This window comes from Molothrus ater, chromosome 7, assembly GCF_012460135.2.
Source record: "Molothrus ater isolate BHLD 08-10-18 breed brown headed cowbird chromosome 7, BPBGC_Mater_1.1, whole genome shotgun sequence".
Lineage (NCBI taxonomy): Eukaryota > Metazoa > Chordata > Aves > Passeriformes > Icteridae > Molothrus > Molothrus ater.
This window is the reverse complement of record NC_050484.2, coordinates 11,141,711-11,169,294: the sequence shown is the minus strand read 5'-3', so window position 1 is coordinate 11,169,294 and position 27,584 is coordinate 11,141,711. Positions and strand designations below refer to the sequence as shown.

The window sequence follows — 27,584 nt, the reverse complement described above, 5'->3', positions numbered from 1 at the left end:
GACTTTTCTTCCATAATTCTCTAAACTTGGAATTGCCTATATATTACTGAATTGAAAGGAATGGGGTTTTTTAAATTTTCCAAAACATATATATCTGTTTAATCCATTTTCCCAGTGCAATGCTAAAAGCTTTTTCTTTCTCCAATCCTGTAGCAAATACTAATAGCAGCTCTAACTTTCTTAACCTCAAATATATTCAAAAGCAAGATTACCTCAAAATGAACTGCTGAGGCTAGACAAGCTAAGAAGTCCATCTACCTCTATTTCATCTTGCATATTATTCAGTTATATACTGTACAGTCCCTAGGGAAAAAAAAGAAACATAGGAAAGTAACTCAGAAAGGCCATCAGTGATTTAAGTGTTGTTTATTTTCAAATAGTAGCATTTCTTGTCAGAATGTAAGAAATTGACATATCCATTACACCTGCCTGAGTGAAACTGTGCTGTCTAAATTCCTTGGATGAGCACTGGAACCAATTAAATTTCTACCAGCCTGTTCCAGGGAAAAGGCTTTGCTGTAACACTGCAGCACAGTGCAAGCTTCAGAAAGAATTTCTGGAAATCATACATAGAAAATTCATCCCTCTTTTGGAGGAAAGGGCAGGAAGGGAAAAAAAAGACCCAAAAAAGCCTGGTATTTGTTACATCAAAACAATTACAGTGGTACATAAAAAGGCTGTAAGAAGGCATTTATTCTAATAGCCTTGGATGTTCAATCCGTGTAATAGTCCAGTCTGGTTTTGCTCCTTCTGTAAACTCCCTTTGGAACCTGAAAAGGGAAAGATAATAAGGGAAGAGTTGTTAAGATTTACTTGACCTTATGGAGCCACCAGTATGACAAGGAATCACAAAGAAATATTTTAATTCAAACTTACTGCTGCAAACGCTACCTAAACTTTAATGCTTATGCCCCAAAATGGAAGACAAAAATTATTTCCATAGTAAGAAACAGAATTCACTGACTTCAGAGCATTGTGGTTCAGATCCCACAGACAGGATCAAGCAGCAACTGTAAAGACCCTCAAAAAAACACTCAGCTTTCACAGCAGGAATATGAATAAGCTTTATAGAAGATCTGATCTGTAAATAAAGGGTCTCATTTAATGGGATGGTAAGTGAAGGGAAATCATGTGCTCCATACTTGACTTGAAAAATTTCCTCTTTCCTAAAGTGTAGTTTAAAAGGTAATACATTTTCAGAACTACATCAAAGATTGAGTTAACAGTAGCACTGAGTCTCCCCTATCTAAAGACAAGTCTGAGCTTCAAGCTGAATGCTCATGTTTTCAAATGATCTGCATGTCATGGACAAGAGCAGTGTAATATCACTGCTTTGCAATCCTGTGCAAATCCACTCCTGCAAAGTAGGATTGGGAAGATATTTAGGCTTAAAGGGAAGGCTCTCAAGGTTAATGGAACCTCAGAAACCTCCAACTCTAAGGAAGATGCTGAATTCAGCCGAGGGATGGATCCATAACAATCTATCCAGGCAAAAAGCACTGGTCTCCTCATGAGTGTTACCTTTGCTTCAGAGCTCCTCATCACCTAGATTCCATATTTTCAATTTCAAATGTGGGTGTAGAAATCCTTGATCATACTGCATTTGTCACACAAAAATCCTCACTTCTCCCAGCTTCTGAGAATCTTATTTTCAATACATTTTGCCAACTCTATAGACATTTTCTGCACTGCTCTGACATCAGTATACCAACACAGACATTATTTATAAGCATTCCTACAAAAATCCACCTTCCTAATGTGTGCTTTGAGGATCAGAAACCTCATTCAGTGCTCCAAATACCGCTCTTCCTTACAAAGGAAGAGTTCCTATTAATATCAACTCAGAAGCAAGGAAAAAACATAACGACGTTAGGGGTATTTAAAAAAATTGGCCCTAAAACCAAAACTGAGAAACTGGATGAGAATTAACTTAGATTAGAATCAAAGTAAATTAAAACCAGTGGGTTCTGCAGTGGCACAGTGGGAGTGCTTGCAGAACTGCCTACCCCACAGGCACCTCATGGACGCGGGAAAAGAAAGGGACAAGCGAGCTTACTCATAGTTAGCTGTTAAAAGATGTTTCTTTTCTTTTGTGTTTTCATCTCCAAACACAATCTGGAAGACTTTGGCTTCACCTGGTACTTCATCAGGTAGATTAGCACCATTCAGATACCAGAAGCACATCAGGATGCTAACAAACTTTCTTCCTGTTGGAAATAAATCAAAACTTAAGTTAGATGTCATGTGTCTCAGCAGTCAAATGCTCCTATTTTGAAGGACACCTGACTTCAGCCATAAAGAATACAGGATAGAATAATGAGTGATAAAGCTATTTTATGCCAAACTCATGCTGTTTAGCAGTAATAAAAATACACTCTTTAAAAAAATACATATTTTATCATGAGCGTGGTGTGACAGAGTATACAATGAAACTGTATAAAAAAAGGTTGGTTCCCACAAATTCCAAAGCTAACTACTGATACAACAAATGTATGCAGAGTAGTTCAAACATGGGAGCAATCTTAGAGGGGAAAAAGAAATTCCTATTTCCCAAACCAGGAAAAAATGCTTACTGGGTCTGACAACTTGAAGTGCTCAACTGAAGACCCAGGGTTAGATCCACATATCATCTCCACTGTGCCTGACAGTGAACAGAGCACACAGTGCTGTCCAACCAAAAGAAAAACTTGTTTGAGCTCAGCATGAGCTTAAAAATTCCCAAACCAATCAAGGAGTCCTAGAACAAAGTGTATTTCATGACAGAAAGACCAAACCAGCAAAATTTACTTAATTATGCAGCCTTCACTATTCTTCTTGCAGGATGCAATGCAGGATGCATTTTCATTGTTGAAGCAAACAGCTTTCAGTATATATTAGAATAATTGTTTTTGAATAATTGTTTCACATTACTGAGGACTAATAATATAAAATTCTGTTCAAAAGAAGGGAAAACCCAGAGAGAAGTCAAAACAGTACCATGATGTATTAACAATAATCTCTGTCTCTGATTAAAAAGGAAATAAAGAAATTTTATATGGATGAATTACTAACTGAGAAACATGGGATGAGAAACAGTACTCAAAATCACATCTGCATGGAAAATGTCTGTTTAGTAGCAAAACCAGGAAATAAGACTGCTCACTGCTGAAATGTTTTAGGATTCTAAACATACCATCATCATCATAGTAAATGCGAACATCTCCTTCTGTTGTGTACATGATTGCATCAATGTCAGCTGCTAAAGCATCCCTGTGGCTGTCAGGGAGCAAAGAAATCTTTTCCTTCAGCACCTGAAGTACCTAAATTCAGAAAAACTGTCACTTAGTTTTTCATTAGGAAATGTAATTAACAATCTATTTCTACTGCAGTTAATAAAATGAGCTGTATTGCTAAAACATTTGTCTAACACATGTAACAGCTAGAGTGAAAAAGCACTGGGAGGTTTGGGCATTCCTAAACCCTAATTCAGCAGCATTGAAGAAGCTCCATTTACTGCTCAAAACAAATGAAAACCAAGCATCTTAAAAAATGTTTAGGAAAGGTACTGTCAAAACAGCAGCAGCAACACAAGCCATGTGAGCCCAGAACAGCCCAGTGAGCTTGCTCCACAGTCACACTCTTGTCTTCTCACAGCTGAATTCTTGCTGTGTGCAGGTTCCTAAGCTTTGGATTCAGTATCTTTTAGCTATGTCTCACAAACTTCCTTGAAAATCAGTTTCATTACTAATGAGTTTATCTTTGCCATTTTGTGATCCATACTCCATTTAGAAAAAGCTTAAACACTTGCAAATCAGACCTGACTGAAAATTTTTCCCCTGGTAATGAATGTTCTTATGACACTCACATCCGTATTATCTAAGTGTCCTATGATCCACACAGCTGTGTTAAGTAGAAAATGGTGGAGTGCAAAAACTGCACAGAGGTAGCACCCCAAACACCACATGAGAAAGTCGAGTCACGAGAAAGGATGAAACTGCAGAACTTCTTTTCAACTAATACTCATTTTTTACCCTAACTTGATCTACCATTTTTGAATAACAAACAAATGCAGAGGTTACATGGAAGCAAGAGGCAGTCTTCACAAGGAGACATTGGTTTCTAGTACATTTTGCAGGTACAAAATTCACTGGCCAAAGAAATGACAAAGTAGTCTGGGATCACAGCCTCATCTACTACATCCTTGGCTCACATGAAATCTCTGCATGAAAGTAAACCTGAAAAATTTGCAGCACCAGAGCAAGTTCTTTCAAGAGGAAGCAGAGGAGATGCCCTTTCAGAACAACTACAAGAAACAAACTCACGTTTTATTGCTATCTCTGTTCAGAGAGAGGAGGCAAGACTGTTCAGAGGGGATGCACTAGAACAGCACCAGAGTTTTTGCTGCAAAGGCATGGGTGGCAATAGGACAGGCCACGCTGACATCCTGTAACAAGGCAGACAGAGACCTGGAGTGTCTCCTCCACTTGACTCTGATGCATCTGTTACCTCCATGCCCTGGGAAGGCCAAGACAACTTCAGCAATTAAAAATTAATAAAAACACAGAAAACACAGCACTGATGTTTAACCAGGTCAGTCACATCCCAGAGACCATGACACAAAACTGAGGCCTTCCAGCCAAAACCAATAATCAGCTCTATGATCTGATGGGGGTGGGAATGTATCAGTGCAGCAGGGATGAGCACAAACCAGTTTATTTCTTCACACAAATTCTGGTGCACAGACTGAGTCAGCATCAGCCACCTGCCTACACCTAGAGACACACAATTCCACCTGCCATCCAGAGCCTGCAGCCTTTCCATCCTTCCTGGTACACCAGCAATCCTTCTGGCATTTGGTCCTTATGCTCAACAGCTAGAATATATTGTATTTTGTTTTAAGTACAATAACTTCAAATTAAGTTTCATGCCTTGAAATTAAACACAAAAAAAAAGTTGTAGGACAAGAAATTGCCCACCTTATGTCACATTACGCTGTTTTTCCCAAATTAAACCAAATTGGCAACTTGTAGATAATGACAGACTGAATTCATCCATGTAAACTTTGTAACAGACAATCAACTGCTAGAATAGGAGATGGAAAGCATTTACCTCTGCTGATACAAGTTCTTCCAGCAGGTCAAGTTTACGCTGAGACAGCAGCTTTGAAACAACAGAAAAGGCCTACCAAAATAAAACAGAAACAAAAACCAAACCTAAACAAGTCACTCTAGGTTGGCTTATTTTTCAGACAAATCCATAAGTATATGACATGCTACCCAAATATTCCATGATTTAAGATTTCAATATTTGCAGAGGGTATCACCATTGAAATGTAATCCCTCCAGCATTACAAGAGTGATTTCATGAATTGATAAAAACATACGAGTTCTTTTCTATTTCTTATTTAAAAACATCAAAGCTTCCAATAGGTGAATTCATAGTTTACAAAAGAAAAAAAACAAGCTTTGCAGTATTTTGCATGTTGCTTTCACTAATTTTGATAATTCAAACAGTCTATGTCTTTCCCTGTAGATATTTTGTTCCCCTGCCCTCTTTTCCAATTCATCTACTGGTTTCAGTCAAAACTCATGCTGCAATTTACAAATTTTCTTTAAAAATCTGGTTTAGTCTCTGGACTTCAGGAAGCTCAACTCTCCTTTCTCCCCTCAATTTTGCAGGCATACTTACATACAATTATGCCTCTACATATTCAAGTAGTGCACTTGTGAAGGACAGTGTATTTAGGACTCTACACCAAGTAAAAACAAACACCAAAACAAAACCTCAAAAAAACAGACCAAGGTAAAACAGGTGGTTCCACACATGTGTCAAATTATTTGTTGTGGGTTTTTTCCTCTTTTGAATTGATCCTAATCATTTTAACATTCTGTCCCCTGATGTGTTATTTTGAGCCAGGTTTTTTTTGGTAAAAGTAAACATCATAATAAAAAGTTTCCAACAGATAACTCTGTAATTTTCATATGACTAGCTTAGAGATACTTGCCTCTCTGACACATTCTGTTGACAAGTCTTACTGGGCTCATAAATTTGGAGAAATAAATATATGTACAACAGCTCTATGCCTGTCTAAGCTTGATCATTTCAGGAAAACCTGCTATGAGGAGACACACTTCTCCTTAAAGCCTCTACAACATTTGGAAGCACCTTCCTTCATGCTACTTTGGGGGATAGCTTAACCAGATTATTTTAATTGTGGATTCTGGGAAAACAAGAAATTCCTGAGGGAAAGTACAGCTCTGCTTATATAATTTGCCTTGAAGTGTGATGCTTGAAGCCAGCAGGGGGGAACTCCATGTATTTTACACACAGGAGCACATTTGTGCTATGATGTCCACACATAATAACATCAGGCTAGATGTCAGGAGGAATTTCTTCATGGAAAAGGTTGTCAAACATTGAAATGGGCTGCCCAGGGAGGTGGTGGAATTGTCATCATCGGACGTGTTTAAGGAAAGACTGGACATGGCACTGATGCCAGAAACTGGCTGACGAAGTGGTGTTTGGTGACACATTGGACTCAATGTGTAACACAGACATGGAGCTCCTGGAGTGGGTCCAGCAGCAAGGATTGGGAACTGGAGCATCTCTCCTGCAGGAAAAGTGTATGGGACTTGTTCAGCCTCAAGAAGAGACAGCTGAGAGGGACATCATCAATGTGTTTTAAATATTTAAAGAGGAGGAGTGCCACGAGTATGGATCAGGTTCTGCTCAGTGATGCCAAGCAACAGCACAAGAGGCAATGGGCAGAAACTGATGCACAGGAAGTTCCACCTGAACACAAGGAAGGACTTTACTGTGAGTGTGACCAAGCACTGGAACAGATTGCCTAGAGTTTGTGGAGTGTCCCTCACTGCAAATATTCTAAACCTGTCTGGACACAATCCAGAGCCATGTGCTCTAGGACGACCTTGCTGGAGCAGGGAGGACAGAGCAGGTGACCCACTGTGGCCCATTCCTACCTCACCCGTTCTGTGAATCTGTGACTATTTCAGAAATCTTCTCCAGCCTAACTGGTTCTAAAATTCCACGAAATTATAGAACCAGGGGCTGCACCGGCAGCCCCTGGGGAGGGTGAGCAGGACCCTTCCTTCCCCTCAGGCCGGCCACGCTCCTCGCCCCGAGGCCCAGGCCCGCTCACCTGCTTGGCTCCCCGCGTGAACTCCTCGATGCTGAATTCGTGGTCGAAGTAGAGGCGGATGAGCAGGTAGTAGAAGCGGGTGCGGAGCCAAGCGAAGGGGCTGGTGATCCTCACTACCACAACACGCCGTTGAGGGCCCTCAGTCCCAGACCCGGCGCTGCTGGCGAACCGAGCGCTGAGCTGGGGCGGACGGGTCCGGGCGGGGCCCGGCGGGCCCGGTGCGGCTGCAGCCGGCGGCAGGAGCCGGGCGGAGCCCGCCAGCGCCCGCGCCAGCCAGCGGACACGGCCCGGAGCCGCGCAGCGCAGCGCCATGATGGCCCGGCCCGGCCCGGCCCCGCCCTGTCCGCCGCAACTCCCGCTCCACGGAAACACGGCTGAGGCCGCCGCTGGTTCCGGCGCCGGCGGAGCGGTCCGCGCCTGGTCAGCGACCCGAGCCCCGGTCACCGCTGGAGGGGGGCGGCCTCCCCTCTGCTGGCACTGCTGGGGTCGCGTCTGGGCACGGTGTCCAGTTCTGGGCTTCCCAGTACAAGAGAGACAAGGAGCTACTGGGGAGCGTGCAGCGGATGCCACAACGATGAGGAAGAGCCTGGAGCATCTCTGTTCGTGAGGAGAGACTGCGGGAGCTGGGCCTGTTCAGTCTGAGGAGATTGTGAGGAAATCTCATGGATGCACAGAAATACCTCAAAGGCGGATGCCAAGAGATGGTGCCAGACACTTCTCAGTGGTGCTAAGTGACAGGACGAAGAGTAATGGCCATAAACTAAAACATAATAAGCTCCACCTCAGCTTGAGAAATAACTTAATTACATTGCGGGTGGCAGAGCACTGGAACAGGCTGCCCAGGGAAGTCATGGAGTCTCCGTCTCTGGAGACATTCAAACCCCACCTGGACAAGTTCCTGTGCCACCTGCTGCAGGTGACCCTGCCGTGGCAGGAGTTGGACTCGATGCTCTCCAGAGATCCCTTCCAACCCTTACAATTCCGTGATCCGCGGGCTCCCAGCCCTTGCCCAGGGGGCGAGGCAGGAACGCTTCTGCGCGGGCTCTTCTTTCCGGGGGAAGCGGCGGGGCGGACGCGGTGCCCGCGGCCATGGAGCAGCGGGAGCGGCGGGAGCAGCGGGCGGAGGCCCTGGAGCGGCTGGACGGGGTGACACGGGAGCGCTTCCTGCGGGACATCTACCCGCGGGTACGGGGCGCTCCGAGCGGGACCCGCCGCAGCGGCTGGGGCTCCACGGCGACACAGGGCAAGGCAGGAGGTGTCCGGGGACCCCTCCTCAGCGGGCACAGCTGGGGCAGGCCAACCCCAGGGTTTGGGTTTGTGTGTTCCCGGAAAGGTGCCCTGATCTATTGAGGGGAATGGGAGTTTAGGAGCAAGGAGTTTCTATGGGCAGGTCCTGTCTGAGCTGCTGGCAAGTTCCGACAGGTGATCTCTGTAAGAGTCCATTGCGTTTGGCAGTGGTTAAAAAGTGTGATCGTTAGTTTTGTTGCTTTGTCATCTCTTGTTTTATCCTCCCCACCCTCCGAGGTCCCAATTAAAAGCAAAAGTGTCTTTGTACTTTTTGTGTGTGGGCTGGATCAAACCTGTTTGTGGTTGTGAGCAGCGAGGAACCTGGTACAGGTGGAAAGAGCTTCTTTCTCTCATGAGAACATAACAGCATCACCACAGCTCACAGGCTGCACCTTAACTGTGTGGGCTTTTACATGTTTTGTGCTAAGCCTTTGCTAGAAGGATTAAATCTATTCCTTTGTCTGCCTGGATTCCTAAATGGCCCCAGCACAAAGTGTGGGCTATAATTGTCTTAGCCCCTCCATATCCTTCCTTACCCAACTAGGAAAGAACACATAGTTAATAGAGAAACAGTTCTATAATTTGCTGCATTTTGTTTCAACATTCAGCATTTGATTCACACTGCTTGTGAACAGGTTAGTTGTAACCTTGTGTAAGAAACATTTACAACACTTACAAAGAAACATTTCCTTCGATGTAATTTGAAAAATTCATTCTGTTATTTTTTTCAGTTGGATGCTGTGATAATTCATCACTGAATTTTGTTGTTGTTCTTATTCCTTAGAGAAAGCCAGTAGTGCTGACAGGATTGGAACTGGGCACTTGCACCACCAAATGGACAATAGATTACTTGAGCCAAGCTGAAGGATCTAAAGAAGTAAAGATTCATGTTTCTGCAGTGCCACAGATGGATTTCCTCAGTAAGAACTTTGTGTATAGGTACTTCCAAAGCCTCTTGCATTTTAAAGGCATGTGCCTGTTACTTACAGACATACAGTGCATCTGTTTGGAGCTGAGGGTGGGAATAGGAAGATAGTTTGTGAAAACATTACATTGTGTATCAAAGGGTTGTCCTGGGTTTCTCCCTCTTCTATTAATTCTACACCCTGAATAAATACAATGAAGTTGAAGTGAGGGGCCAAACAGCACCTTAAAAGTGATGTCATGAAGTGTTGTAAAGGTATTTTGTCAGAGCACTGTTTTAGGAAATTTGAGTCTGGCATTTGCAGATGTTAATTAAAAACAAACCAAAACACCCTTGATATCTACACTTGATGACCTGGTATTTGTTGTAGTTATGTGGTGCATTCTCAGTGTTACTGAATAGTGACAATTTCTGACTCACTGTGTGTCTTATCCACTTTGAATGCTGGTGTGTGTGTGTGCCAGCCATGGTATTCCACTCCAGAAAGGGTGTAACTTGTTAAATCCAAGCTCCTTTCAAAGTTAGCATGTGCAGCTTTCAGAATGTTCAGACCACTGGATACCACACATTTCATCAGTTCTTCAATCTTGATGTGGGCCACAAAAAACCTTGATCTCCTCTGGAGCTTCTCTTATGTAACTGCCAGAACATTTCTTCTGAGTTCCTCTAATCTCAGTTATTGGGTTGTCTTCAAGGGTAAATGACTTTATTTTAGCAGTTTTTGTTTTCCCCAGGTGGGAATAGGATGTGCTCAGTGTATTAAACTTCTAAGCAGGTGGGAGCATATGCTGTAAACAAGCCACAAGTCTCTGAGTGGAGCCTGCTGTTCAGGGGATAAACACCAATTACAATCATGGTGCATTCTGCTCACTGCACAATGAACTATTGAATCTCTGAAATGAGGGAGTACTTGAATAACTTTGCCTTATCTCCATTCTTTATACTCCCTGCTCTGTTTTGGGGTTTTTTAGTACCCCTTGCTGTGAGTTCACATACAGTTGTTCTGGAGTCTTAGTTTTAGCAGGTTTGTAGACAGCCAAATGGACTCTCTGATGCTCTGATGGTGTTTCATTAAAACAGGTGTCAGGACTTTCACATACTTCACTTGAAATTCAGGAAACTTTGACTTTTTCCACAGCAAGCCCCTCACTCTAATCTGAAGGGACAATAAGTAGAAACAAAAGAATAGAAACTCTGAGGACTTAACATGCAGTTCCATTAGTTTAAACTGATGAACATTAGTAGTACTGCAGTTCTGTTGTGAGTTGCATGCTCCTACCCCTGTTTTTGTGTTGGTTCTGGAACTCATCCAGCCAGGTTGTGATGTGCTGCAGAAATCTGAATGGTTTTCTGCTGTTTTAGCTTTGTAAGCAGGTTCACAGGGGGGTCAGATGAGTGCCAGTGCTACTGTAAGGGGGGAGATGGGGTGATGACAGCAGATAGCAAGGGCAGAGCTGTGGTAGCACCAGAATGCATCAGTGTAAGCTGTAGCAGAGCTGTGCTCTCACTTTCTTCAGCAGCAGACATAAGTGGACATGATAGAACAGTTTGGCTGAAGTCAGAGCATTGGGTTTTGTTTGGTTTTCCATTGACTTCAGTGGGTTTTGTATTTGCCTATTCCAAACAAGCCTAAAATGTTTAGAGAACTGGTTTAAGTACTGTCAGATGCAGGTTCACATTCTAGTAAAAAAGATAACAGGATCAAGAAAAATTTTGCTTGAGAAATGGTTTCTTCTCAACCCTGGGTACTTGGTGGTTGCTCTGAAATGTGATATTTACACACAGTAGTTAATTTTCCAGTGACACTTAGTGTGAGATGGTGAGCTGCATGTATGTAACATTGAATTCATAATAATGAATATGTGTCCTGTTGCTGATTGTGCTTGGTTTGCCATACAGCTATCAACTGATACCAAAATCTGTAATCTGCATGAAAAGCTCCCATTATGTAGATAAATACATAACACTCTTACTGACTTCAGAGGGCCCAGCTCTAATGCCCAGTGACTCTTCTTGAATCTTCTGAAGTTATGTTTAGCAAATTTAAGGAAAACTCCAAAGAAATATTTGAAATATTGAGATGCCTGTGTTTTGAGGAGCTGAGAAAAAATATATTTAAAAAAAATCCATGTAACTGAAATAAATTTTATAGATGTACAAATGAAAGTATTTACCTGTGTCCTGCACAAATTTATAGCAGAAATGCATAGATACTAACATGTGCATCTTCCCTGCTGGAATTTTCTTGATGCTGAGCTTTTCTGCAAATTTATAAAAAGGTACAGTAAACAAGCCTAAAAATGACACACTTAAACAGTTAAGCATATTGCCACAGTTTGAGTCTTAATTTGACTGTGAAAAATGTTTTGTTCTGTGACTCAGAGGGGAGTCTTAACAAAGTGGGGAGTTCAAGAGGGGATCTTAACAAAGTGTATGAACAGTTGATGGAGCCGGGTTCTTTTGTGGTCCATGGTGACAGGACAAGAGGCCATGGGCACAAGCTGAAATACAGGAAATCCTGTCAACCCCTTTAATACACACAGACACACACTGTTTTACAGCCAGGTTACTCAAACAATGGAACAAATGCAACAGGTTGCCTAAAGAGATTATGGAGTCTCCATCCTTGGAGATCCATGAAACAGAACTGGATGCTGTCCTGTGCAAGCTGCTGTAGTGAACCCCGCTCTTGGCAAGGGGCTTGGGCTGGAGGAGCTCCAAAGGTGCTTCCAGCCTCAGCTACTACAGGATTGTTTGGAACAATTCACTAAAACAGAGAAGTTTCTAAGTGTAGGATTTCTGTCTTGGGAGAACTCTTCAAATATCTGCTGCAAACTAAACTGATTAGTCATCATGTTAATTAAAAACAAAACAAGAGAGCATCTATTGCATCTTCCATTGCACTTGATATGGTAAGGGAGCTTATTATAAATCTAGAGTTTAGACTGCGTGTTGTTACACAGATTCACGGTGTAAATTCAAATATTTCTATTTCAGAACTCTGCCTTTTGATGCATTTGTGCGAAGAGCAGCTGAAGTCAAGCACAAGGAGTACTTTCTTACTGAGGTAATTTCCTTAGTGTCACAGTTTCTTCTGTTGGTTATTTTGCTGGTATATGGAGAGAAAAGTGATGAATTGTAATTTAAAGTCTTACTTCAGTAAAAAACTTGATCTTAAATTTAACTTTCTTGTGGGTTGATGCCAAAGGAAAAAATGTGAGAGGTAATTCTTCTCAGAGGTTTTGTTGTATGTGTACTGTGTGGTTAACTTCAGTCATCCTGTTTCTCTTAAAAAAAACTGCTTACATGAGCAAAAATTCCAGTATGAAATTTAGAAATCAAACCTTGCTTTAGAATAACAACCATATCATTTGTGTGGTTTGCAAGAAAATGTCATGAAGATATTTTAGAATTTGATGACTATCAAAGTACAAATCCAGATATATTGTAACATAATTTGTGAGTAGCAAATGTGTGGTTATCTCTACATATCAGTGTTCAGGCTAGGGATTTTTCAGATAACTGTAATTAGGAAGCAAATAGTTTTGAATGTAGACATGCTTTTACATTTTATGCTGCATAGAATGCTGTAAGTTTTGAAGGCAATAGTTTTCTGCATCAATATACTGAAGAACTGAAATTATAATCTGCATTTGCTTTGAGTCTGTTCAGTAACAGCAATGCTGAAGCAGTTGACCAGTCTCCCCACACTTTACTCTTCTCCCTTCAGTTAATTTCTTTTTTTCCTTTTGTCAAAATGAGCTGCAGGAATCAGTAAATGGCAGTATAACAAAGTAGCTGAATTTGTAGATGCCCTTTTTTGTACCATATTTTAATGAAATTCTGCATTAGATAAATAAGAAAATACAAGCTCTCTGTTTATGTGTTTTTGTAACTCTTATTAAAAAACCCCAAACAATTCTCTTTTTGTGTTCTCTTCAGGATGAAAAGTACTATTTGCGATCAGTGGGTGAAGATGTTAGGAAGGTAAGTTACTGGAGATTACAGTTCTAGTATTGTAAAGTTGCAGTTTAGAAATATTTTTTAAAGTCTGTTGTCATACAACTTACTTAGGGTCACATGGTTTGTGAATCTGACTGGATTTAGGTCAGAGTACTTTAATGTGTGTAAAATAGCTCATGGGAGCTGAGCTGGTCACTGAAGAGTACATTGCTAAACTGCCTTTCTTTAGCTTTTGTTGTAGACTAAAGTAAAAGGATTTATGCTGATCTCTTGCTCTTGCAGTGTGATTCCTAGCAGCCATGGTTAAGAGCAGCTCTCTGGCTCTTCTTATTAATGGCATTTGCAAGTCAGTGCTGAAGAGCATTGCTGATTTCAGGTGTTGCCAATGCTGAATTCTAACCCCATTTCATATGATTGGAAATGATTGTGAAGTGCTCCCCCATTTAAATGTGCATAGATGGTTCTCTAAGAGTTATGTCCTTTCCATTTCAGGATATTGCAGATATCAGGAAGCAGTTTCCTATTTTAGCAGAAGATGTTCATATTCCAGAGTATTTTGAGAAGGAACGTTTTTTCTCTAGTGTCTTCCGCATCAGCTCAGCTGGATTACAGCTATGGACACATTATGATGTAGGTAATACATGGGTTTAGCAAAAAATGTTGCAGATGGCATTACAGAGTTGACAGAATAAGGTGCAAATCTCTGTCAAAGATTAGAGAGAGAGTAATAACAAAATTCACATATTTTGAAACAGTAAAATGAACCACATTCAGGGGTACAGTGAGTTTTAAATGTTGCATTGCTTAGGAATAATATCTTAACTGGTTTATGTCTAATGCCAGATTGTAAGATTAAAGGATGTTTTATTTTGTTTTCCTTTTTTAAATTGTTTTGAGTTTCAGTTGAAAATCTGAAACACAGTAACTTTAAACATTTTTGTCTTCAACATTGGTTTCATTTTTTTTGTTTTTCACTCTAATGGTCAGATTAGGATAAATTCTAGTTGTACAATACACTGCCAACTGTGCAATGATTGTAGTGGTTTCTGGCTGCAATGCAATAGATTCCAAATAAGGTTGTCTTCTAATACTGTGCAGTGAGTTCTGAATAACTTTATTTATAAGATAATTATTAATATGTGAAGGTTTTATTAATACTCTTTTTTAAGCTAATAATTAGATCAGTTAAGTCTATATATTTATTCAATAAACTTTTGGCTGACATCTCTATTATTATGCTCATCCCAGGTAATGGACAACTTCTTAATCCAAGTCACAGGGAGAAAAAGAGTTGTTTTGTACAGTCCTCGAGATGCACCATATTTATATTTATCAGGTATGCATGTCACAGGTATCTAGATTGGAGTATGGTGATCTTAGCTTTTCAGCTCACAACTGTTGCACTGTAGAAAATAATCACTAACAGATGACTTGCTATAAAAGAATATAATTTGTTCCTTTAACTCTGATTCTTTGTGCTTTAGTCAAAGCTAAGGAAAACAGCAGCTTTGCCTGATTATTTTCAACACCTAACTGAAGGAGTAAAATGTTCTATCTGGGTTCAAAATAGTTTTTTTAGATGTCAGGAAAAGTGGTTTTTAGTGTTAATAAGGTTGCAGTTACAGAACAAATACAGACAAGAGGAGAACATCTCTTCATGAGATGTTGCTGAAGCAACAGAGGTACTCAAATGAGTACCTGCTTCATAAATGAGGGGTGCCATCAGATTTTCCTGGTTTTGAGAAACAAACCAGGACTAAATTAGATTCAAGAACTGCCATCTCCAGCAATATGATAATGCCTTGTTCCTATTGGAAGAGTGGGAATATTTATTCAGTGAAATTTTCCTAGGTACTAAATCAGAGGTGCTGGATGTGGATAACCCAGACATGGAGAAATATCCCCTTTTTGTGAAAGCCAAGCGCTATGAATGTGTTTTGGAAGCAGGAGATGTGTTATTTATTCCAGGTAAGTAGTAGATAGTTCCTGACCATTAAACAGTCTTGTTTCCAATTTTTGATTTCTGGAGATGGTAAGAGATTACTAAAGCATTTCTCTGTTATAAGTAGGAGCATTGAAAGCCAATGTTGGCAAAACTAATTTACTTCTTCCAACTGTACCATTAACCTGAGAAACAGTACTATTATATCTACCTATAAATCTTGATTTCCCTCAAGTGTACACTCTATGCTCCTGAATTTGTGTCTTAATAGATTAATACTATAAACTTACCTTCTGAAATCTGAAATTACTTCAGTGACCTGAGTTTATTAGTGACAGAATTTGAGTGAAATACCATTTATGTTCTTCTGTAGCTCTGGAACTTGAGGCACATGGTCTGATGAGAATTACGGATGGTAGAGTTATTGGACCTTCTAAAGTTTAATAATAATCTTTGGGGAATGGAAACACACATCCTAATAACATCCTAATAATTTTTCTGCAGAAGCAGAAAGCTGCTTTCTGGGCTGACATGACATATCCTGGTAGTCAGGGAAAGGCAGTTGAATTACTCCTATTGAACTACTCCTCCTTGTTACTTGATTTTATTTTAACTCATCATGAGCTTGCAGCAGATATGACTTATCCTGTCACTTATTTACATTATCTGAGCAAGATAAACAGGTCAGTAAACAAGAAGGTAATAGGTTTTTAGGAAGTTATTTTATAATAGTTTCTTAGCCTTTGACTTGTTACCTAATTTTGAACTTACCTTTGTTTCTTCCTGAATAAACTTTTGGTTACAGTTAGTTACATGCCACACTGCTGCTGATGTCAGCACCCCTGTTTTCTGTTTATGAAGTCCAGATACTTGTTTGTCTTTGCCAGTGGATCGGTAGAGTCAAACTTGAGTCATTTTCAGCTCTCTTAAGACTGACTGGGGAGTATAGGGATTTTTGAGTCCAGAGAATGGTGCTTTGTCAGCATCCTGCAGTGCATATCACTGAAAAAAAAGATGTTTTCTGAGGAATGTGTGTGGTTATTATGAAGAAGGTAGAAGCAGCCCCTCTTCCTACCCTGAAAGAAGCTTCATGTTGATTTCTCAGAATAAACTTTTCTGTCTTCAGCGCCTACAGGCAAATAAGATGCAATAAACACAGCATGCAGACTTTTAGCTTAAAGTTAAAATATCCTAAATATAGCATATGAAACTGATTCTTTAAATGTACTCAATGAAGCAAAGATGTCTTGGCTTCCTTACCACACTCATGATGATTCAGCTGAAAAACCTCATGCCTTCATTATGAGAAGATTAGCAATTTTGCCTGAGTGACCTGGCTGATGCTGATGGTTTACATTGATGCCTGGACAGTATGTGCAAGGTTAGGGACTAAGTGAAAATAGATACCTGCATTTAGAGTGGAGGAGAGCAAGGGAAGGTGTCTTTCTTTCACCCTACACATGCTTATCTTTGCTTACATTTGAGTACCTCTGTGCTTCAGCAACTGTTACTTTTATGAGAAGTTACGGATCAGCATAAATGTCTTGAAAAACTTCTTAAATTTGGTACAATGCAATACATTCATATGGATATTTATAAATAAACAAAAATACAGTAGTTGAGGCTTTTCCTCAACTAGATTTAGTTTGGGCAATTCTGACACATGGAAGTTTTGGACAGCAATATTTATTTTAGACACTGTTCTTTCTACAGCTTTGTGGTTCCATAATGTAATTTCTGAGGAATTTGGAGTGGCACTGAATGTCTTTTGGAAGCACCTTCCTGCTGAGTCCTATGATAAGACTGACACTTATGGAAATAAAGATCCCATGGCAGCCTCTAGAGCTATACAGATCTTGGACAGAGCCTTGAAAACACTTGAAGAACTACCTGAGGAATACAGGGATTTTTATGCTCGGAGAATGGTATTACGTATCCAAGAAAAGGCCTACAGGAATGATTATGGATAAAGCAACACACTGCAATTCAGCATGGTCCCTTGCAAGTAGAAAATTGTATGTTAGTATGGAAACTGTCCATCTGTACTTACATACACTTTCTGTGAGACCAATAAAAACTGTCAATAAACATTCTTTTATTACAAAATTCCTCTTGTAGATTTTCTTCCTAGTTTTTCATGTGCACTGAGGTCACAGTCTGCTTGATCTGGAGATGGTCTCTTTTCTACAATGAGACAGACATTTGCAGTGCCTCCACTTATAACTGTACTGTTTTGGAATGTTCTACTGAAATTTTTCTGAACAAAAGTTTTGGTATGTGGGCTGACAGCATGTATGCTTAGAAGTAACTGCACGTATTTGTGAATGCAGCCTCATTAAATTTTAGCAAAGCCATAGTGGTTTCTGAGGAGGTCCAAGCAAGCCATTGGTGGTAGCTGTAATGGTCATGGTTTAAGTGATAACCTGGCAATTAGTGTAGGGAGTTTCTTCTCCCCGTTGTAGTGAGACAGAGTGGGTATGGAGAAAAAAAGCAAAAACTAACCATGCCAGATTACACTAAAAATTGTGCAGCAGCTTGAGTACAATGTAAATGATTTACCCTTCTCCTAGCTCAGTAATGTGTTACTGGGGGGAATATCTTCTTTGTCACTGCCTCAGTGCAGTCAGACAGCATTGCTGTTCCTGCAGCTGTGAAACACTTGGCACTAAGGTGCCCACAAATCCATTCAGATACAGTCCTGGTATCTGCAGTGGAGTTCATAGTGGTGGAGTAGACACAAAACCTGTTGGGGCTGTTTTGTTAACATATGAAAGGAGGTTTGCATAGCACCTTTTGGGATGGAGCCTGTTGTTTAGGCATTGTAGGTTACTTTTTCAGCAGATTGTAGTGCTTACGAAAGCCCTGTGAAATAAAGGTGGGGATCTGACAAAAAGGATAGGCTAGGCATTTTCTCTTTGAAACACCTCTGATGTTATTACTTGTGCTGTTTGGGGAACGCAGCATTTATCTGACTTAGGTCAGTCTTGCTTCTAGCAACGTTTTTTGAGAATTGTAACTTGTCAAAAGCTCTTAGACAAAATAAATGTGTAGTGTTAAAAAAGTGCTGGAAAAAAGCTTTCTTCAGAAGAGCAGGAGCTTGAACACTGTGCAGATTATTCTTCTAAACCTGTTCTTCTTGGCAGTTCAACACAGTGAAAATAGTCTGGTACCATGTGAATGGGCACCCGGCCACCTCAATGAATAAGCATGAATGGAACCAGCCAAGCGATTCTGATGGGCATCATTGTACGTTCTGAGGGTAGAATTTCAATTTGGGATCACAAATAGGTCTCCCAAAATTTTTGTTCAGAAAGGAACAAGGATTGCTTGTGCATACTGCTTGCTGAGACAGAATCTCTCTGCCCATTAGGCTGGGGTAAACCTCTTGGCTTTGTTGGATTGGTAATGTCGAGGGCCCAGTCTGAATTGCAGAGGTGAACAGAGCATATTCTTTGTGTGTTAGGACTGAATTGAGAGGTTCAGAGAGCCTGTAGGGCTCAACAAAGCTGTGTTCCAGCATTGTGCCTGCACAGCCATCACTTTAACTGCCAGCAGCTTCTCAAGGTACTGGTACAGAGAATTACTGTGCTGATGCCTCGTGCCATTCCTTGGGTCTCCATTCACAAAAGGGAGGTGTCAGCTTGGTATTCTCAGGCCCCTTCAACACTTAAGTGTAAATTTTATCTTCATGCTGCCAACTTCCGCATTTGCAGAGATCTGACTAAATCAGTCCCAGATGGGAAGAAGTTTATCAAACTTCTTAGCATTTTAGATTCATACAAAATAAAATTATTTCAATCATCTGGACAAATTCATAGAATCAAGCCTTGCTTTAAAAGAATTTAGCAGTTTACAGTTTAGTACAGGTTAGCATGTCTCAAAATGTACCAGAAACAAGCATGTAATACAAGAACACCACTCATTACTAGGTTGTACTATGGACTGTGTAAGGTTGCTCACTCCATTAGGAAACAGAAGCGTCTTGAACTACAGCACTATTAGCAGGAGAGCCACCTAACTTTAGGCATTTGCACCTAAGCTTATTGAAAACTGCCTTTACAGTTAATGTTGAAAAATGGGCATATGCAAACTATGACCCATTTTATCCTAACACAGAAATGTCCCACCCTTGGCTGCTTCATGCCAGCTTTCCTGTGTTTGTGAGATGCCAGTAAGCTGTTTTAAAATTATGGATGGTGACTACACAAATACAAAGCCTCCTTGAAGAAAAGTCATCAAATAAATCTGATTTTTTAAACTAGGTCTCCACAAACACCTGCTAAAACTTAATCCACAAAACTGCACATTCCTTGTTTAATGGTTTAATACTCACATCAAAGTGGTTTCACCCATTAGAAATAGTTTATTTTCTACATAGTTTGCAAAATTTATTTTTAGCATGCATTGTAATGAATGACAGAGGCACATTCCAACAGAGTACTACAGCTGTTTAAAGAATGAAAAACAACCAGTCAGTTTTCCCTCCACAACACGAGGTCTCATAACAAGATTAGTTTTACACAAAGTGCCTATTCTTCAAAGTAATGCAGCAACACTTGAGCCTATTTAACAGTTATTGTAGGCAGCCCCCATCAAACAGGTTAGTATTATTTTAACAGGACAGCCATCCAGAAACTTTTGAAGACAATGTCAATATTTTAATAGCTATTTCCAAAAGCTTGCAGCAACGTAGTTCTGATGTTTTGGCAGGCACAGAATTGTTTAGAAATTGGTCTCTGATCTGCAGTGTTATTGGATTGGGCAAGTGTTAGTACACCCAGCTTAGCCTAGTCAGTCTGAAACTGAGGGAGCAAAAGCAATAGAAAGTTCTGGGGTTTTTGCTGGTTTACCTTTTAAAATACTACTTTGTAAGGGGATGGTTAAATATATTTCAAGCCATTTGCAGGGTTTCTATTAAAACCACTTCTTTAGGTGACCCATATTTCCTTTACAGAAAAAAATCCTCACATTTGCTGCAAATGTTATCAAAAGGACCATAAAGGGAAAAAATGTGTCTTGAAACAAATTAAAAAGTTGTTATAAGCCTATTAAGATAGTAATCAACAAATAGGACTGAACGAAATCTCCAAGAAACAGCCTAAAATAAAAAAGCAGATGGAACTAAATTTCAGGTTCTTTAGAGTCTGTTTGCATATTGCACTTTTCTCCATCAATTAAAATAGATTTCTTTTGATGAACTAGGTAGTCTAATTATTAGTGATAGAGTTCTCTTTCAAATTGTAAGGTACACACTGCATGCATAAACCTTTCTACCACCCTTAATATTTTGAGTATTGAGAAAATTTTCTTAGGAGTACAACACACTTTTCTCATTATTCAGTGATCACTGATGTGCACAGTTTCTGCCAAAAGTTGTCTACAGGGAACCTTTTAAGTTTTAATGATGCCAATAGAAGAAACTTCCTTTCCACAGTGTAGGAGTCACAGGAAACAAGGAGCAGGGCAGAGATGTCACTAAGCCATCAAACATAGAACCAAAGTTGAATAAAATGCCTTTTTTCAGAACTTAGCCACAATTGTTTGCGTAATCTTCACAGAGGTTTGCTAACTTGCTTTTGTATTCCTATACTTCCAGGAAATCCAAAACCATTTGGAGTTACTGGTTCATTGTTAATAGTTGCAGTTGTCTTTAAGAATGATTTTAAGCTTTGTAGCTAAATGGGAAATTACTTGCAACAGTAGAAAAGTTCCATTAATACCATCATTGTCCATCTTTCAGTATTTCTTTCTTAAGTACACTCAGGTTTGGTGTCTGAACCAGATTACATCTTTTGTATCAAATCTGGCTGGCTTTCTATTTAGAGGGGTTTTTTTTCTGTAGGAAAAAATTAGGCTACAAAAATAAGGTTTTTGGATGGCTTTAGAAGCAACTACTGCAGTACATTTAAAGGACATAATAGATTTTAAAACTGAGGCATTTTGAAAGAGCTACACTCACGACAGTCTGAATTTTTTTAATGCAACTTGTAATAGATTATGTGCTTATGGCTTGATTAAGAGCAACATCAATGCAGCAAATACCAAGTACAACCTTGCCATCCCCAGGTAGGGATGTCACCCTTGATGTGATAACAAAGGTATTACTGCTGGTCCTTACAGAAGTTAGCAAAGCAACAGCAAGGTATCTTGAAGCATGAACAAGCTACACACTTAATCAACATTTCTGGTTACTTAACATAGCTACATCACAATTTTCAAGCCCCCAGGTGAAATGGCTGTTTACTAGCAGATACTACACAATTAATTAATCAAACTTCAGAGTGACAGAAACGGCAAGGCGTGCATAAGGAAGAGAAATGTATTGGCACTATTATTCCAAAGGTGATTATTTGTGACTTTGTTTCAAACAGGAAAAATGTTACAAAACTGGAAGATTTAATTACCTAATAAAACAGGTCTCCACAAAATATATAACTAACATTCTTCTTACAATCAATTTCCTTAAGCCAAAAAACTAACCTTACATCTGTTATTGACAAAGAGCAATAATTTTAGCCCTGGAAGCACTCAATTGAAGTATCTACACATCTGAAATTCCCAAGTACTTTAAAGTCCCATTAAATGCAGTATATGACTAAAAATTCTGCCAACAGTTTAGGAATAAACATTCCCATTTAACAAAAAAACATGCATAGGATTGTTCTTCATAACACTTTTTTCCCAGGAATCAAAAAACAACATCTGTTATAATTATGGGGTCCCAATAAGCCTTTTTATGCTACAGAAATTTATATATAGTATCTATTAGCAACACAGAACTCATTTAGTATTCTGTTTAGAAAGCATCTGCTCAAAGCTGAAAATCTAGATGACAACATTTACAGTGTTAAAAGTGCTTCTACAAAGAATATACTGTTCATATACATACAGTCTCAAAATACTTCATGAACTCTGAAATGGTTGTCTAAGGAGGGAACTTCATCAGCAAAATGCAGTTGATCATCTATTTCCACACCAAATTCTTCAAGTATCTGTACAAATTTCTCATGCTCTCTCCCAATCCATGACCTCATTGTGTCAAACACTTGGTACGGTGTAACGTGAGCATGAACTTTAATTCCTGTCTCTGCGAGTTCTTTCAGCATTTCAGGGTAAGTAACCCAAGTGTTGCTTCCTCCCGAGTGACCACCATCCAGCCAGTAAATTGCTTTTATGTTTTTTAAGAAGGCATCTGTAGTCTTGTCTTTTTTGGCTTCCTTCAGCTCATAAAGCAGCTGGTTCAAAACCACACAACCTTTACTGAAGCCAATCAAAGTAAACGATGCTGCACCTACAGCAGAGGGGACCATGACGTTGACAGCAGAATTATTAGAGCATTCACAATCTCTCTCCCTTTCTCTGGAGGAGCAGCCATTTGTTGTAGGAACAGACTGTGGCTGTGATTTACAAGCAGCTATTTTTGCATCCTTGCTGACACTGTGCACACTTTTCTGGGACAGCAGAATATTCTGTGAGAGTCTGAATGCATTAACCAGCAAAGCATGGAGATGCTTGAAAGCTCCAAAGTCAGTGCTGTGCTCTGGTGCTCCAAACATGTTACTTGTCACAAAATTGTCATAACAGCTGAATTTGTGCAGGTGCATTCGAGAACATTTTATGACCCAAATAAAGCTATTGGGGAACCGGCGAGCCAGTATGGTCGCAACATTTTCAAAACTCCAGTGCTCCCACTGAAAGTTTTCTGGGTGGCAAGACATGATGTCATGATAGTTCTGAAAAATTAAAAAAATAGAAAAGATGCATTACTATATTGTGAAAAGATTCAGCTCTAATGTACTCCTCCTTATAAAGGAGAAAGGAGTCCTTTTTTACAGAAAGGACTGTAAAAAAACCCCTGCATTAAAGGGGTTTCTCCTACTTTATAAGTTCGCAGAACAAGAAACACATGAAAGAAACTGGTATATTTTGACTTGCTTACTATAGTATTTTTTACAACATATTTTTAATACCCTCAAGATCAATACAATAAAGTTAGCCCATGAAAATATTAGTAATTTTTGCTGACTTCACACCAAAAGAAAATTAAAGTATTATTCAACTTAGTATGACACAGAATACATAATTTTACTGTATTATCTCTATCTACAGAAATACTGATTATCTTACTACAAAACAAAAACAGACTTAAAACTTTGTAGCAAGTTTTCTGGATTTTTATACAGAAACAAAAATATCACCTCTTATTCAGCTGTAGGAATTTTTTATTGCCTTATTCACATCCATAGAGAGCATTTTTGGAAAGAAATTAAACCCCAAGTCTTGAATGAACCTCATGTCTGAAATCTTAATGGCAAAGAATACCAGTTCATTTATTTTACTAAGGAATAACGAAGCCATATGCAAGAATGGCAAACAGACAAGTCTTCATAGGCCATCCCAATCCTTAAAATAAAAACACACAAAATGCTGCATCTTTACCTGACAGAAGGGAAAGCCTTTTCCCTTGAAGAAGAAGGCACTACCCCTGCTTTTGAGAAGCAGTAATGACAATAGAGATTAGGTGGCTACCAGAACATGTTATGTTAGAGATAACACATAACCACGTGCTCGGGGACAGCACTTCAGTCTCTGCAATTTCTTGCCAACTCCAGAGACCACAGGTGCCTTCTCAGGACAGGCTGAGAAAGTGTCAGTGCCTGTCGAATTCCCAAAGGGCAGGGTCTGGGATGTCCATACATCTGCACGGTGCTCTGCCTGGGGAGAATAACCGGGCACCTTATTGCCACTCCCTGCCACGCTTCCAGACACTGCCATCCCTGTCACTGTCAGCCTCAGGCAGCCCTATAGGGCTGGAGTGAGCCTAGAGAAGGGCAGTGGAGCTGGTGATAGGGCTGGAGCACAAATCCTGTGAGGAGCAACTGAGGGTCTTCAGCATGGAGAAGAGCAGGCTCGGGGGAGCCCTTGCCGCTCGCTCTAAGTCCCTGAAAGGAGCTGTAGGCAGATAAGGTCGGTGTCTTCTTTCAGGCGACAAAGAGTACATTAGGAAGCACCCTTCACAGAAAGGGTGGATTGCCCAGGAGGTGGTGGAGTCACCGTCCCTGGAGGTGTTGAAGGAAAGACTGGACATGGCACTTTGCGCCAGGGTAGCTGGCGTGGTGGTGTTGGTCATAGGCTGAACTCAATGATCTCCAACCTAAGTGATTCTGTGAGGACGACCCTCCTCCCCTCCACTACTGCACCAGCTGAGGTTTCCGGAGGGCCGGTTCCCGCTCCCGGTACCCGACCGTGCAGGGCAGGGAAATGCTCCGACGGCCGCGGCGAGAACCAGGCACTGCCCACCCGCACAGCCCCTTCCGGCGCCGCTTCCCCGCTCCCGCCCTGCCGCCCGGGCCCCCATCGCCCCGCGCTCCGTACCTGCACGTCCCCCGGGAAGTACACGACGTGGTGCTGCGGTGACGGCGCCGGGGCCGGGCCACGTGGGGCCGCCGGCGGCAGCAGCAGCAGCAGCTCGTTGGTGCGGTGCGGCTCAGCGCCCGGCACCTCGGGCAGCCGCAGCCACGGCGGGCTCAGCCGCGCCGCGGAGAACCCCCCGCCGCCGCCGCTGCCTGCCGCCGCCACCCCGCAGGCCCCGCGGCGCAGGCGGCCGGCGCCCCGCAGAGGCTCATGGCGCTGCCCAGGCACAGCGCGGCAGGGCCGGCGAGCCCCCGCAGCAGCGCGGCGGCAGCCGAGCGGCAGCGCCGGCTCATGGGCGCACCGCTCCGCGCGCCGCCCGCCCGCGCGCCGCGCCTGCGCACCGCCCCAACCCCGCCCCCGCGCACCGGCCCGGCCCCAGCCCCGCCCATCGGCCCCGCCCGTGGGCCCCCCGGGAGGGACCCGGCAGGGGGCGTAGCACGTGTGCCCGCCCCGCGATGACGTCACGAGGCCGTTCAAAAGGCGGCGGCGGGAAGCGCGTGGGGCTGTGAAGGAGCAGGTGTGCTCGCGCCTCCTGCGGGGTCCCCCTGAGGGAGCCGGGGCCCTTGAGGGGACCTCGGGATGGGGCAGCGGCCGCGGAGCCTCCTCCACAGGGCAGCGACACCGCGGGGTGTGGGGCTGTGGAACTTACAGAACCGATCTAGGGCTCCATGTGGAGCAGTTAATTTCCAAACCGGAAGGTATGTGCCCCTCCTAAAGGTGCTGGTTGAATTAAAAAAAGTAAATAAAATGATAGCTTTGAAATACTGGCTTTGGATACACTAGTTCTGCTGCGTTGGAAGAAAAGCTTTCACGTGGTCTGGTGAGAACTCTGTATTTTACAAGGCAAACAAAGCAAGGAAACAGCCTTTGGTTTATTTCTAAGCATTTAAATTTCCTTTTCCTAGAATTTTGATATTTCACATATTTTTTCCTTTATTCTATTTTCCTAGTATAGTTAAAAACACTTGTATGCAAACCTAGAAAACTGCCAAATACCAAACCGATCTCCTGTTAGCTGAGGCACTCAAGAAAGGAGAGTTAATTAAGCACTAATTGCTTAATCAAGTAATCCAACTATTGACTGGTTTCTTCTTGTCGGAAAATTCGACAAGCAAATACGGTGACATTAAGGTTATTTGTTAGTGTAGCCAGCTAGAAACCAGCAAAATACTTGAGAGTGGCTTATTCACGTTTATATGAATAGCAGAGATTAATTAAAATTTTTGGTGATTTAGGTTTTTATTAAAACAGCTTTTTTTTTTTTTTTAATCCTAACTCTCCTGACGTTTTTGTATGAAAGTTATTTTTGATGTGGTTACAGCTTTTTTCTCAGACTAGGAAAAAAATCCAATATTTGGTCACCAGCAGATGGCGCTGTGCGGCGCGGTTTGGAGAGTCCGTGTCAGAACAGAAAAACTCAGGTGCTCACTTCGGAGTTTTCCCAAGCCCATCCTCTTTCACCTGGCTTGAATTCTGGCCATATTGTTGTAGGATGTTTTCCCGATTTTATTTTTTTTTCCTCTGTGGGCATGCCCTAAGGCTATGATCCAAGTGGAAACTTTCACAATGCCTCTGCTAATGAAGCAAAATTATTTAGGAAAAAATCTCTAGCTCCATCATTCAACTGTTTCATTCCAGGTCATGGAGACAGATTTTCTCAGTCCAATTTTGAGCAGTTCAGGTCAATGCTGACCCTAAAACTTAATTAGGTAGGCTAATGGAACCTTCTCACTTCTGTTCCCTACTAGGTACTCTGCCGAAGAAATACTGGATAAGATCTATGAGATGCATAAGCATAAGAAGAAACTAGTGCTCTGCTTTTCTCATATGAAGCAGAAAATTTCCAAAAAAATGCCTACAGAAATAGAGGAAAATGGCTGTGCTCCAAAAATCTGGATATTTGGACCTTGATTGCTAAGGTTTGTTTGCACAGGCACAGCTCTATTATCTTTATTGATACCTGATGAAAAAGCAGGGATCCACTGGAGAGAAGTAGTCAGGCAAAAGAAAGTTTTAAATTTGGTAATTATTGTTGAGAAACATGAATAATTACTGTCAGTACTGTGAAGAAAAATCTGTGCTCTTCTCCTCTGGGGTGGCCTATATTCTCTCCGGTGGTCTCTGCAGATGAGAGATTAGCTTGCCCAGAAGAGTTTTACAGGCATTATTCACATTGTGGAGATAGTTACAGTAACCAAAAGGACATGCTGGTACTTCTGCCCAGAAATACTTATTTAACCATGGTGTGCTCATGATGCAAATGGGACCAAGTAACTAGAGCTAGTACACAAGGTTGTAGACAGGCTTCCATCTTCACCCAAAATGCTGCATCAGCCTTATGGGAGAGCATGGAAATTAGTCCATATCTTAGATATGAGTTCAGACACACACCATGACCAAAATTGTGAAATGGACTTGCTTTTGATTATGGGAAGTAATGGGGTACATGACCTGTTTTCCCCACTTAAAATAGAAAGTGCTAATTTATTCCTACTCTCAAGAAGATCCAAGAAATCTTCTGTGACGTATTATAAATTTTAATGGTGCCTGATTGCTCTGAGTTTGCTTCCAATCTTTGTCATGTGGCTGTTGCAGTATGCAAGTAGATTAAACAATTGAGTGTATTAATCCTTACACATATCACCCAATGCAGGCACAAAATACTGTATTTTTGAGAGGCCTTTGTCAGCCTTCATGTTTGTCCTTTTCTCTGTCATGCCTCATGTCTCCATTCTTCTATTTACTAATTCTTTGCCTGCTGTGCTCTCCATTATTGTAAAAAGAAAGACCTTTTCACTGCCCATTTTCCCCCCCTCCTGTAGGTAGGACAGGGAGTGAAGTGTATAGCATTTTTTTGGACTTTGCAGATATTTACCCATACATCTCAGGGAGTTTGGCAGAAAGAATGTGTGTCA

The 27,584-nt window shown here is 41.3% G+C and overlaps 3 protein-coding genes across 3 annotated transcripts; 1 reads left to right on the top strand and 2 right to left on the bottom strand.

Annotated features, from left to right (window-relative positions):
- Window positions 1-349: 349 nt before the first annotated feature.
- On the bottom strand, window positions 350-7,450 carry MAIP1 (matrix AAA peptidase interacting protein 1). The gene is made up of 5 exons (XM_036386880.2): window positions 7,139-7,450; window positions 5,089-5,160; window positions 3,173-3,299; window positions 2,057-2,207; window positions 350-770 (listed from the first exon to the last, which is right to left on the bottom strand). Exons 1-5 carry the CDS (start codon window positions 7,448-7,450, stop codon window positions 692-694), a joined length of 741 nt encoding a protein of 246 aa, XP_036242773.1. The 3' UTR covers window positions 350-691.
- A 168-nt stretch (window positions 7,451-7,618) lies between these two features.
- TYW5 (tRNA-yW synthesizing protein 5) lies at window positions 7,619-17,361 on the top strand. Its single transcript, XM_036386882.2, has 8 exons — window positions 7,619-8,323; window positions 9,210-9,364; window positions 12,348-12,417; window positions 13,293-13,337; window positions 13,806-13,943; window positions 14,562-14,649; window positions 15,165-15,281; window positions 16,969-17,361. Exons 1-8 carry the CDS (start codon window positions 8,228-8,230, stop codon window positions 17,223-17,225), a joined length of 966 nt encoding a protein of 321 aa, XP_036242775.1. The 5' UTR covers window positions 7,619-8,227; the 3' UTR covers window positions 17,226-17,361.
- A 2,180-nt stretch (window positions 17,362-19,541) lies between these two features.
- Window positions 19,542-24,962, bottom strand: C7H2orf69 (chromosome 7 C2orf69 homolog). The gene is given in 3 exon segments (XM_036386982.2): window positions 19,542-22,988; window positions 24,631-24,834; window positions 24,837-24,962. Coding segments are annotated over 3 exon segments (1,170 nt in total). The 3' UTR covers window positions 19,542-22,148.
- Window positions 24,963-27,584: the final 2,622 nt, after the last annotated feature.